Source organism: Microtus pennsylvanicus, chromosome 12 (genome assembly GCF_037038515.1).
Source record: "Microtus pennsylvanicus isolate mMicPen1 chromosome 12, mMicPen1.hap1, whole genome shotgun sequence".
Lineage (NCBI taxonomy): Eukaryota > Metazoa > Chordata > Mammalia > Rodentia > Cricetidae > Microtus > Microtus pennsylvanicus.
The window spans coordinates 66,942,882-66,956,964 of record NC_134590.1 but is presented as its reverse complement, the minus strand read 5'-3'; the positions used below and the strand labels follow the sequence as shown (position 1 = coordinate 66,956,964).

The 14,083-nt window shown below is 41.9% G+C and overlaps 1 protein-coding gene across 1 annotated transcript in view; it reads right to left on the bottom strand.

The window, feature by feature from the left end:
- LOC142832391 (uncharacterized) overlaps window positions 1–14,083 on the bottom strand; it is a 128,888-nt gene that overhangs the window by 52,628 nt on the left and 62,177 nt on the right. The window contains exons 16-18 of the mRNA XM_075942807.1: window positions 7,403–7,473; window positions 4,178–5,245; window positions 2,544–2,622 (exon numbers count right to left, since the gene is read on the bottom strand). Of these exons, the coding sequence (XP_075798922.1) occupies window positions 2,544–2,622; window positions 4,178–5,245; window positions 7,403–7,473 (1,218 nt within the window). The remainder of the gene's footprint in view (window positions 1–2,543; window positions 2,623–4,177; window positions 5,246–7,402; window positions 7,474–14,083) is intronic.

The window sequence follows — 14,083 nt, the reverse complement described above, 5'->3', positions numbered from 1 at the left end:
TGAATTACTTTGTTGACAGCTCTTAGATCTGTCACCATTCTCCATTTACCAGATTTCTTTTTTACAACAAACACAGGAGAATTCCAAGGGCTGGTTGATTCTTCAATATGGTGAGCATCTAGTTGCTCTTGCACCAGCTGTTCCAATGCCTGTAGTTTATCTTCAGCTAGAGGCCACTGTTTGATCCATATTGGCTTCTCAGTTAGCCATTTTAAAGGTAGGGCTGTTGGTACCTCTAAAGGTTTGGTATTTGCTGTATGTTCTTGTACAGCCTGAATGGCTGGTGACCTTTTTCCATAATACCTCATCATATCCTTCCCCGAATTATGAATTCCTGGAAATACAGGAATGTTAATCTGGGTATTCCATTGCTGTAGCAGGTCATGGCCCCATAAATTTATGGCAATGTTGGCTATATATGGCCTTAGTCTTCCTATTTGCCCTTCGGGCCCTATGCTGCAACCCCTCAGGGTGACTCTGTCACGTGGAGGCATAAGCAGCTTCCAGCAACCGCGTGCTCTGGTTCGCGCCACTTTAAGAGCTGTGCTTGCAAGGGAGATTTTAAAACAACTCAGAAAAGAGCAAACCACGGGAGGCCAAGGCCGCCGCTGCAAGGCACAGGCAGCGGCTGAGGAAGCAAGGGCTCCCGCCAAGCCGAACTTGTGGCCGCCAAGCCGAACTTGCGGCCACCAAGCCGAACTTCCGGCCGCCAAGCCGAACTCGCGGCTGCGAGCCGGGAGAGGTTCTAAAACCAAACGTTGGGTGCCAAAATGAAGGCGTAAGTCACAAACAATGCCACACCAATTTGGGATTATGATTAATAGGGTGATATTTATTTAAAGGGGGAAAAACTTACAGATCACTGTCCCAGGCAACAGCCCTCTACGCGACCAGGAGTCTAGTCGCCAGCGGAGCAGGAAGTGAAGAGAGAGAGGAGAGGGAAGTGGCCGCTTTTTTAAAGGGAGAGAGACCACGCCCCAAGGGGCTGGTATCTCAGCGGCGATAGGCTGGAGGAGTGGGAGGACCTCCCGCAACACAACAGTCTACATGTACATCTGTTTGCACATGTGTGCCTGGTGCCTGTGAAGATCAGAGAGGGCATCGGATCCCCTGGAACAGGAGTTACAGGTGGTTTTGAGACACCATGTGGGTGCTGGGAATTGAACCTTGGTCCTCTGCAAAAGCAACTAGTGCTCTTAACCATTGAACCATCTCTCCAGCCCCTTGTTTTAGTTTCTATCCCATGAATTCTTTCCTTTTTAACTTTTGAGACAGTGTCTCTCTATATAGCCCTGGCTGTCCTGAAACTCATGATGTAGACCAGGCTGGTCTTGAACTCACAGAGACCCACCCACCTCTGCTGGGATTAAAGGCACGTCCCTATGCCTAGTTTATTCCATGAATTTACACAAGCTTCAGGCACTGAACACTCAAGGCTGAAACAGGCTTTACAGACAACCGCTGTGGAGCTGATGCTTGAGTCTGGGTTTCAGAGAAACAGATGATCTGCCCAGAGAACAGCAAAGGGTGAGGCAGGACCAGGAGCAGCAAGACACACGCTTGCCTAAAGACAAGTGTCAGAGATCCCAGACAACAGGGCAGAGTCGGCAAGGCTAGACACTCTCAGGAAGAAGTCTGATTTTAAAAGCCTTGCATGTGTTTCCCACTGGCGTGGGGACTTGTGTCCTCGGGCTGCGCAGCACTCAGGAAGGCGCCAGATTAACTGATACGCGGGTATACACAGTGAAGTAGTCAGACAGACCGGGTGTCGGGGAAGGACCCCGACTGATGGACAATACAGTCCCACATCTGATGGTCAGCAGATCGGCCACCTTGGAACCAGTGGCCTGCTTCCAAAGTCTTCACTGCTCTGTCTGGACTCCGGCCTCAGGCTGCCCTGATCAGAAAACTCACATTAAAATTGCCAAAGGAATTTTAAACTCTGGTAAGATATTAAAGGCCTATGTCTTTTTCTGATTTCTTTATGACTGATCCTATGTTTTCTTCTCTCGAGCCTCTGAAATGAGGAGAAAAGCAGTTTCCACAACACTGAACTGTGTACCTACGTGGCCGACCACACACATTTAAATTTATTTATGATTAAAACTGTGAGATAACTCTGTGACCTGGCACCTTAGGTCTCTGGGGGACTCTCAATGGCAGGGACAGGAGTGAGAGAGCTTGGTTCTGTTTGAGGTCTCCGTCTTTGTGACGAGAAGGGTTCTAATTCCCCAGCCTTCACTGGGCAGGCGAGCCTGTGGTCTGCCTCCACGCCTGCCCCATTGGCCTTTCCTTTCCTCCCCTTTCCCCTCCCATTTCTTAGTTTTAACTTTCCTCAGATCTTAGAATATCTCGGCGTGGAATTAATAATGAGTATTTAGTGGTGCTCTCGGATGTAGAAGGATAAGACACCCCGTTCCTGCTTTTCTTGTCCTTTCCTTCCTATGCGTTTAGTTGGTACATTGCTTTGGCTGCAGGCCACATTTCTGTCACTCAGCGGGTGAACGCGATTTCCAGTGACTTTCGGGATGAGATGCTCTTACCTCCTGAGTGCTCATCTTCTAGATAGTTCCCCCTTTGACCCGTGGCATCAGACTTGTTTGGCAGATTCTCAGAGACACTCTGAAAAAATTAATATCCATAATTATTCCGCAAAGATCCAATCGTTTCATAAGAAGGTATCTGAAGTTTTATTTATTTTTTCTATATTTTCCCTTTGTTATTAAAAACCATTGGCAATAAAAATGTCACACACCAAAATTAACCAGATCCAAAGACAGCAAAAATTAATAACTTCTTAATGAAGTTCCTATTTCAAAAGACATTGTTTTAAAATTAAGTGTATGCTGAGTTCCAGAATATCTCTGTATAGCATCTTCTGTATGGTTTATAGATCAAGCCAATACTTTTTCTTTATATGGTAACCAAGTCTTGCATATTAATCATGGGGCCCATGATCATCGCATATATGAACCAACACAGAATGGCATGCACACCTCAACAAGGAATGACACTTAGGATCCCAGCCTCCAATTTGTATTTGCAGTGAAATTAAATGTCTATATAGAAATTTTAAATAAAATTTTATATGTATACTGCCTTTAATATAGATGAGGGCAGAAAAATTCTATGTCTTTGAGGCACACACACACACACACACACAATGTGTAGTGGTTGGTGACCTCATCACATTGCACACTTACCTCACCCCTACCAAGTGCTTGGGTCACTAGCCTGTGCATAACCATACCCAGAAAACCCCCGGCCCTGCTTTGGTAGTTAAGCTCCATATTCGCTATGATGAGAAGTACCAGATTGCATCCTGGTGAACATAGCACAGGGTTGTAGAACCTTCATTTAGATAAACAAGAGCTTAGATGACCTAGATATACAGTGGAAAAATACTGCTGGGAAGCGGTTGACTAAAATGTGAAGAAAACCTTTATGTTAAACACCCCTAAGAGGGGCTGGAGAGATGGTTCAGGGGGTAGGAGCTCTGGCTGGTCTTCCAGAGGAGCCAGGTTCAATTCCCAGCACCCGTGTGGTAGTTCACAACCTTCTGTAGCTCCAGTTAGACATATGTGTAGACAAACACACACTTAAAAATAAACCTAAAAAAGACTATCATGCAAATATTAGACATGCCATGGACTCTTTCTTCATTACATAAAAACCACGAAGTATTTCAAGTCTACAGAAAAAGGAATGTTAGGAACAATTACTTATACACAGCGTGGTGGCACACACCACCTTAATCCCAGCACTCAGGAGACAAAGGCAGGTGTATCTTTGTGAGTTCAAGGCCAGCCTGGCCTACAAAGTGAGTTCCAGGACAGCCTGAGATACACAGAGAAACTCTGTCTCGAAAAACCAAAAACCAAAGCAACCAACCAAACACAACAACAAAAAACAACACTTACTTATTAAATATTTACAAAATGCCAGGTGCTTCTAGTATCTCAAGTGACACTCAAGGTGGTTTAGGGAGCTGATGTCATGGCATTGTCTTCCATTGCTTAGGAAATAGAGCAGTCTACATGGCTATGAAATATCATGCATAAATAACCAGATATATGACTAGGCAATATCACGCCTAAATAACCCGGCCTTCACTAGTGAACAGTTTTCACTAAGAGAAAATCAGAATGAAACTCATTGTCAGTAAAAGAGCAACTACCTCGTTTTCAGGGTTTACTTTCTCCCAGGCCAGGATTTCTTCCTCTAATATTTGGAACTCACTGTCGGACAGCCTGTCCTGAGGATCTTCACCCGCCAAAGCGCTTGCGGTCCTGTCACCAGGCGGCGGGGCACTGGCGGTTCTCGCCGTTCGCGCCGGGGCCTCGCAGTTGCTGTGCAGGGGCTTCTGGGTCAGGTCCGGTGTGCCTTTACTTTTCTTGTGAGTGTCGCTAAGGGTAGAATCACTCCAACTGTTAAATTCACTCGTGTGACTCCTTTCTGTGGATTCTGAAAGCCTTTTGGAGTCACTGGATTTCGACATGTGTCTGCCATCCAACTGCCAGGCCATGTGTTTTGGTCTCAGAGTTTTTTGCAACTGGCTCCTGAATTCAGGGCCGTCTTGCTTTCCTCCCATACATGCTTCTGTGCATTGACGGCTACTCTTCCCACTTTCTGTAGTTTTAGAAGATTTCTCCTTGCTTTTATGAAGCGATTCTTCTATTTCGGACTTGTTACTTTCATGGTCTAATTTATGTTTCATTAAGGGAGATTTAGTGACTGACTGGCCACTGTGTTCCAAGACCTGAGAGAAAGAGGGAGACGGAAAGATGTTTCTAAGGCCACCCTCCTTCTGTCTGGGATAGTTCTGCAGTGTTACAGTGGCCAGTGCAGCAGCTGTGTCTCTGGCCTCACGGCCAAGCATATCCCAGGCCAGTTTAGGGGTGGCCGACTTCAGGGATGTTTTTCCTGTAGAGTCATCCTGTGGTTGCTCTTCCTCATGGTGAACAGTAATTTTGATAACTTCACAGATCTCACCAACCTTCTGGCTTAGCTTATTTACGGCAAGCTGTCCAGTATTTTCACCTTCCAGTCTGTCTCCTTCTATTAACACTCCCCTGAGCACTTGCCCCTTGGCAGATCTTGAATATCCATCTTCTCCATCAGAAGCCGTGCTCCCCTCTGGCTCCTGGTCTTGCTCGTGGAGTTGTAAAGGTGGGGAGCCCCTCTGCTTGACTTGACGCTGGGATGCTCTCTGTGCCAAGGGATGCTTCTCCAGCTTATCCTTGTCCTTGGAAATCATAGGGCATGAACAAAAACCATTAAATAATTTAACACATACCTTTAGCTTTTCATAATATACATTTAGTTACACAAAAATCACAACAAGCAAGACTAACAAATAAAACTGGTTTAGGGCTGGTGAGATGGCTCAGAGAGTAAATAAAAGTGTGTGCCACCGAAGACTGACAACCTGAGGTCAACCCCCAGAACCCACAGGGTAAAGAGACAACAGACCCCCCCATTGTTCTCTAATCTTCTTGGGGTGCTGAGACATGTGCACGTGCCCACACATACAGCAAATATGTGTATAAAATACCTCATTTACATTAGTCCTCCCAGGAGACTTAACACTATCACTACTATTTAGACTAATCCTCACTTGGTATATGTTAGGTAATTTTTAATACTACAAGAACATTCTCACATAAAAAGATTTTATTTCACCATTCTTTAAATATTGAGCCCAGATGTTCACTGACATTTAGTCTCTGAAAATCAGTAACTGAATAGTACGAGAGCTAAGATATTCACCTTCAAAACGGCGACACCGTGTGTGCAAAGACAGATTAACATAGAAGAAAACAATTTCAACATGGTGTTTGAATAGCCTGCAATTGTGACCGTTTCCTAAGTTTTTCCAGGCAAGATACAGCTTAAAGAATTACAAAGGAGGAGCATCACAACATCAGCATCCTGAGCTCAGGAGACAGCCAGTTTGAAAATGATCTTAGCTCCTCTGCTGCTATTGTGGCTCGAGAGACTGGTTGCTGATACAGTGCAGAAATATGTGGCCTGTATAATATTGCCCCAGAGGAGTTAGATTCTCAGCATCCGCATGGTGACCCCAGTTCCAGGCCTCTATGGGCACTTCATACAGGTGGTGCACATACAAGCAGGCAAAACACCCATAGACACAAATAAAACTGATAATAAATAAAACTGATAGTCTGAACTTCCTTTCTGAATCTCATTAGGACTCTTACACAGGAAAATATGCCAAAGAATCATAGGGTACATCAAGTAACCTGGAATCACTCTTCAGACTGTAGAAAGCAGTCACAGCCCATAGTGATCCTCACAACTTCTACGGCTGCATTTCTGTACCATATATACCATAACAGTTTTATTAAAATGAGTCTTACACAGTGGCGGAATTGTCCTCATCATCAGTCAGCAATCCCTAGTAGCAAGCACACACTGCCTGTTAATTCTACAGGAGGAACGTGAGGAAATAATTCTGGGCAGAAATGTCACTTTCTTTCCTGGACCTGCTTATTTGCTGTTCTGTATGTCTCTTGTACACTGATAGGCATCCCTTCTTTAGGTGAGGAACATCTTCCATATTTAGTTGAAAATATTTTCTGTGCCATTGCCCTGGGTTTCTTCTCTTCTTTCCTTGCTATTCCTAGGTTTGGTCTTTTTTTTATAGTGTCTCAGATTTCCTGGATGTTTTGTGTCTGGATGTTTTTAGATTAAATGTTGTTCTTTTTTTTTTTTTTTAAAAAAAAAAGCTACCCAGTTCTTCTATCTTGTCTTTAATGCCTGAGAGTCTCTCTTCCCTGTCTTTTAATCTGTTGGTGAGGCTTACCTCAGAGCTTCCTGTTTGACATGCTAAGTTTTTCATTTCCAGTTTTATTTCAGTTTGGGCTTTCTTAGTGATTCTATTTGTTGAATTCTACTTTCATGGTTTATGTTGTTTTCATTATTTCTTTCAATGATTTGCTTGCATTTCTATGTATCCATTAAGGCATTTACTAATATCCCCTCTAAGGGTTCATATTCATAATTGCTATTTTGAAGCCATTGTTTTGTGCCTCAGCTAAATTGCTTTTCTCAGGGCCTATTGCAATTGGGTTGCTGGCTTCTGGAGGAGGCATAATGCCTTGAATGCTTGTGTTTTTGTTCTGGGGTCTAGGCATCTGGAGTGATGATATTTGAGGTGTTACTTGGTGTAGATGTCTGGTCTCATTTCTGTTGGTTGGATGATTGATTCTTTGGTTGCCGTTGCTCGCCCTAGGTCCTGGGTGATGGCTGTGGGATCCATGTGCTTGTATGGGGTTGAGTGTTTCCATGGGTTGGTGGGTAATATAAAGGCATGGAGATGAGCGAGAAGGAAAGGGTGAGGGGGCAGCAGGAAAGAGCTAGAGGGACCCTGGGTCCCCACCAAGGGGTGGAGTCCCCAAGAAGTGGAGGTGAGTTGTGAGGAGGGCTTCTGCTGCACAGGCCTGAGTTCATCTGGAGAGAAGAAGATGAAAGAGTTAGGGGACCTGGATCAGCCAATTTATGTGATGTGAGAAATGGAAAACCTTATTTTAGAATCTCCTGGTTTTCCTAATTCTGTATCGGCAGCAGGCACACAGTTCCTACTTCCTAGCTTTGTCATATGCCATGGAAGGTAATAATTGGACAAAAAAACTACTAAAATCATAAATCTATCACCATTCAAATCTTTGATTTATAAGCCTTCAAATACTTTCCAGATACTGTTCAAAGTTGGAAACTTGGGCCCAACACTGACACATTGCACTACTCAGTTACACACTCAGCTGTGGCATTCACAGATGCTAAATCTCCACATGTGGGTTCTTTTGGGGTCAGGAGAATATAATCGTGAGGATTCCTGGGTTTTCAAGCTGACAGAGTTTTATGTTAATATTTAACTGTCAGTATTGAGGCGCAGTAGCCGTGTGGCGGAGCACTAATTACAGACACTGGGGTCTGAGCTCTAACAGCCCAATTCAAAGGGGAAACACAATAAATACTAACGTCAGTCACACCTTTTGCGAGGACTACCAGGTGGCTTTATTAGAGGAGACCCTTGAAAACGCAGACAGGGCTTTCCAGAGAAAGGTTTGTAGATTCTGTTGCTCATCTTGCTTTCATTCTTTGCTGACAGATACTGACTCTTAGAACACACCACGACTCTTAAGTGGTCACTGCATATTCCACACATCTTTGTGCAACATGGTGGCATTTTTAGGAGAAGACAAATCTGAATTGCACACAAAATGCAACATCTACATTTTAAAATCTTCTTTCTTTTTGAAGTGTCGCAGATGAAGAATCCTGTCCAGTGCTGAGGCTGTGGCTCAGGAGATGGACTTCCTACCATGCCCTGAAGATAGATTGCAGGAATACAGCCAACCCCTTCATTACTAGGCTGCAAATGATGCTTGTTTTTCTTATGATATAATTAATTTTTCTACAGTCCCACAGTACGGGCTAGAAAGATGCACTGGGCAGTTAAGAGCACTGGCTTCTCTTCCAGAGGTTGGTTTCCCAGCACCCACACAAGGCCCCTCACACAACCCACACACAACTGCCTAACTCCAGCTCCAGAGGATCCAATACCTCTCTCACCTCCATGGAAAAGAGCACACAGGTACACATATGCACGCTTGCACATACACACATATAATAACAAATCTTTTTAAAACTCTACATGCTAATAAAACAAAAAACATTGAAGGAATAAAAATTTACATGTTTCTGCTAGGTAGTTAGAACCATGGGACACCAGAAAAATTCCTTGATCACTATGATAAGTGACTATATTAAAATTTTTTATTTTTTTATGTGTATGAGTGTTTTGTCTGCATGCATGCCTGGGCACCATGTGTGTACCTGATTTCTATTGAAGTCAGAAAAAGGTTGCTGGGAGTGGTGGCACACACCTTTAATCCCAGCACTTGAGAGGCAGAGGCAGTTGGATCTTTTATAAAATCAGAAAGTGTTCCCAACCACTGAACCAATTCCCCAGATCTGTGACTACAATTTTTGTAAGCATGAGGATAATAAAAGTTGTATTGGTGTCATTTAGGAAATGACCCAAAGGTATATTTGTCCCAAAAATCCCCCCAATTTTAATTATTTTATTGTGGGGGACATTTAGCTAATTTAAGATTCCCTTCCCTGTTTTTCCTACCACTTCAAACGCCGCTGTCACAGAGTACTTCTCTCCCTTTGTGAGGGTTCCAAGGACAAACCCACCGACTAATTCTCATTACAGAGGCTGTTTTCTCCAATCAACTTTCAGTATAAAAGGAGAATAAGTAGATTATTATTGAATTTAAGAATAAATGCTAAAACAATCCACACTCAGAACAAAAATATTAACCTCAAAGGATCTTACCTTTGTTTGAAAACCACACCCTTTCTTTCCTGCTGTGGTCGCAGGGTCACTGGGGTCTCTTTTGGTGGGGAGCCTTCGGAAGGAAAATATGAAGTAAAGAATGAGTTCTGGTTCTTTAGAACTGGCTCACCCCACCTGTGATAGTGTCAGGCACACGAAACTGTGTTGTATAGAAAACTTACTTCTCTATGCTGAGGTTCAATAACTTATTCTATGTTATAGCCACTCTGCTTTTCTCAGAGAGAAGCTAGCAATGTTTTTGTACTGGTCTTATGAAGAACCTATGTGATTTGAATGTTTATCAATGACAGTCTTCTAATCCATTTTTAGGTAAACACATATAAAAACATTTCTCTTTAATGAATGAACAGGTTAAAAACTATCCATTTGGTAGTTTTTCATAGGAACCGGGGAATGCTGTACTAATAATTGTATTATTTGATTAAAATAAAATGTGGTTGGTTATGAAATATAAGAGATAAAAAGGTCATATTTAGGAGTTTGAGAAGAGTTACTGAGTGTGGGAGACTATGACAAATTTAATAAATATGTCCCAAATTCTTTTTTTTTAATTTATTTATTTATTGAGGATTTCTGCCTCCTCCCCGCAACCGCCTCCCATTTCCCTCCCCTGATCAAGTCCCCCTCCCTCATCTGCTCGAAGAGCAATCAGGGTTCCCTGACCTGTGGGAAGCCCAAGGACCGCCCACCTCTATCCAGGTCTCCTAAGGTGAGCATCCAAACTGCCTAGGCTCCCCCAAAGCCAGTACGTGCAGTAGGACCTTGAGATTTCTGTCCGGTGCTCCAATGTGGGTCTCTGTCTCTGTCTCCTTTCATCTCCTGATGAAGGTTAATATTCATGAGGATGCCTATGTGTTTGTCTTTGGATTCACCTTCTTATTTAGCTTCTCTAGGAACATGAATTATAAGCTCAATGTCCTTTATTTATGGCTAGAAACCAAATATGAGTGAGTACATCCCATGTTCCTCTTTTTGGGTCTGGCTTACCTCACTCAGGATAGTGTTTTCTATTTCCATCCATTTGTATGCAAAATTCAAGAAGTCCTTGTTTTTTACTGCTGAGTAATACTCTAATATGTATATATTCCATACTTTCTTCATCCATTCTTCCGTTGAAGGGCATCTAGGTTGTTTCCAGGTTCTGGCTATTACAAACAATGCTGCCATGAACATAGTTGAGCATATACTTTTGTTGTATGATAGGGCCTCTCTTGGGTATATTCCCAAGAGTGGTATTGCTGGATCCAGAGGTAGGTTGATCCCGAATTTCCTGAGAAACAGAAACACTGCTTTCCAGAGTGGTTGCACAAGTTTGCATTCCCACCAGCAATGGGTGAGTGTACCCCTTTCTCCACAACCTCTCCAGCAAAGGCTATCATTGGTGTTTTTTATTTTAGCCATTCTGACAGGTGTAAGATGGTATCTTAAAGTTGTCTTGATTTGCATTTCCCTGATTGCTAAGGAAGTTGAGAATGACCTTAAGTGTCTTTTGGCCATTTGAAGTTCTTCTGTTGAGAATTCTCTGTTCAGCTCAGTGCCCCATTTTATAATTGGGTTGATTAGCCTTTTGCGTCTAGTTTCTTGATTTCTTTATATATTTTGGAGATCAGACCTTTGTCAGTTGCGGGGTTGGTGAAAATCTTCTCCCAGTAAGTGGATTGTCTTTTTGTCTTAGTGACAGTGTCCTTTGCTTTACAGAAGCTTCTCAGTCTCGGGAGGTCCCATTTATTCAATGATGCCCTTAGTGTCTGTGCTGCTGAGGTTATATGTAGGAAGTGGTCTCCTGTGCCCATGTGCTGTAGAGTACTTCCCACTTTCTCTTCTATCAGCTTCAGTGTGTTTGGACTGATATTGAGGTCTTTAATCCATTTGGACTTGAGTTTTGTGCATGGTGATAGATATGGATCTATTTTCATTCTTCTACAGATTGACATCCAGTTTTGCCAGCACAACTTGTTGAAGATGCTCCCTTTTTTCCATTGTATACTTTTAGCTCCTTTATCGAAAATCAGGTGTTCATAGGTTTGTGGGTTAAACTCCGGGTCTTCTATTTGATTCCATTGGTCGACTTCTCTGTTTTTATGCCAATACCAAGCTGTTTTCAATACAGTAGCTCTGTAATAGAGTTTGAAGTCAGGGATGGTAATGCCTCCAGACAATCCTTTATTGTATAAGATTGTTTTGGCTATCCTGGGTTTTTTGTTTTTCCATATAAAGTTGATTATTGTCTTCTCCAGATCTGTGAAGAATTTTGATGGGATTTTGATGGGGATTGCATTGAATCTATAGATTGTTTTTGGTAGAATTGCCATTTTTACTATGTTGATCCTCCCAATCCAAGAGCAAGGGAGGTCCTTCCATTTTCTGGTGTCTTCTTCAATTTCTTTCTTCAAAGGCTTATAGTTCTTGTCAAATAGATCTTTCACTTCCTTGGTCAGAGTTACTCAAAGATATTTTATGCTACTTGTGGCTATCGTGAAAGGTGATGCTTCTCTGATTTCCCTCTCTGCTTCCTTATCCTTAGTGTATAGGAAGGCAACTGAGTTTTTGGAGTTGATCTTGTATCCTGCCACATTACTAAAGGTGTTTATCAGCTGTAGGAGTTCTTTGGTAGAATTTTTTGGGTCACTTATGTATACTATCATATCATCTGCAAATAACGAAAGCTTAACTTCTTCCTTTCCAATACGAATCCCCTTGATCTCCTTATGTTGTCTTATTGCTATTGCTAGAACTTCAAGCACTATATTGAAGAGGTATGGAGAGAGTGGACATCCTTGTCGTGTTCCTGATTTTAGTGGGATGGCTTTGAGTTTTTCTCCGTTTAATTTAATGTTAGCTGTTGGCTTGCTGTAAATAGCTTTTATTATATTTAGGTAGGACCCTTATATCCCTATTCTCTCCAAGACCTTTATCATAAAGGGGTGTTGAATTTTGTCGAATGCTTTTTCATCATCTAATGAAATGATCATATGGTTTTTTTCTTTCAGTTTATTTATATGCTGGATTACATTGATAGATTTGCATATGTTGAACCAGCCCTGCATCTCTGGGATGAAGCCTACTTGATCATAATGGATAATTTTTCTTATGTGTTCTTGGATTCGGTTTGCCAGTATTTTATTGAGAATTTTTGCGTCGATATTCATGAGTGAGATAGGTTTGTAATTCTCTTTCTTGGTTGGGTCTTTGTGTGGTTTTGGTATCAGGGTAACTGTAGCTTCATAAAAGGAATTTGGCAATGACTCTTCTGTTTCTATATTGTGAAATACATTAAGGAGTATAGGTATTAGTTCTTCTTGGAAGTTCTGGTAGAATTCTGCATTGAAACCATCTGGTCCTGGGCTTTTTTTCGAAGGGAGATTTTTGATAACTGTTTCTAATTCTTTGCGAGTAACCGGTCTATTTAGATCATTCACCTGGTCTTGGTTTATCTTTGGTATATGGTACTTATTTAAAAAAATGTCCATTTCTTTTGCATTTTCTAGTTTTGTGGCATACAGGCTTTTGTAGTAAGATCTAATGAGTCTCTGAATTTCCTCTGTGTCTGTGGTTATGTCCCCCTTTTCATTTCTGATCTTATTTATTTGCGTGTTCTCTCTCTGTCGTTTAATTAGTTTGGATAAGGGTTTGTCGATCTTGTTGATTTTCTCCAAGAACCAGCTTTTTGTTTCGTTGATTCTTTGGACTGTTTTCTGTGTTTCTATTTTGTTGATTTCGGCCCTCAGTTTTATTATTTCCATTCTTCTACTTCTCCTGGGCATGTCTGCTTCTTTTTTTTCTAGAGCTTTCAGGTGTGTTGTTAAGTCCCCAATGTATGCATTCTCCGTTTTCTTTAAGTGGGCACTTAGTGCTATGAACTTTCCTCTTAGCACTGCTTTCATTGTGTCCCATAGGTTTGAGTATGTTGTCTCTTTATTTTCATTAAATTCAAGGAAGACTTTAATTTCTTTTTTAATTTCTTCCTTGACCCAGGTGTGGTTCAGTAGTTGACTGTTCAGTTTCCATGAGTTTGTTGGCTTTCTGTGGGTAGCATTGTTGTTGCTTTAATCCGTGGTGATCAGATAGGACACAGGTGGACACTGATATTTTTTTGTATCTGTGGAGGTTTCCTTTGTTTCCAAGTATGTGGTCAATTTTTGAGAAGGTTCCATGAGCTGCAGAGAAGAAGGTATATTCTTTCTTATTTGGGTGGAATGTTCTATAGATGTCTGTTAAGTCCTTTTGCTTCATTACCTCCAATAATTCTCTTAATTCTCTATTAGGTTTCTGTCTGATTGACCTGTCCCTTGGAGAGAGAGGTGTGTTGAAGTCTCCTACTACTAGTGTGTGTGGTTTGATGTCTGCTTTGAGTTCTAATAATATTTCTTTTACATAAGTAGGTGCTTTTATATTGGGGACATAGATATTCAGGATTGAGACTTCATTCTGATGAATTGTTCCTGTTATGAGTATAAAGTGACCATCTCAGTCTCTTCTGATTGATTTTAGTTTGAAGTCAGTTTTGTTAGAAATTAGTATGGATACACCTGCTTTCTTCTTAGGACCATTTGCTTGAAACACCTTTTCCCAACCCTTTACTCTGAGTAGGTGCCTGTCTTTGTGGTTGAGATGTGTTTCTTGCAAACAGCAGAATGTTGGATCCTGTTTTCGTATCCAATCTTTTAGCCTGTGCCTTTTTATAGGTGAATT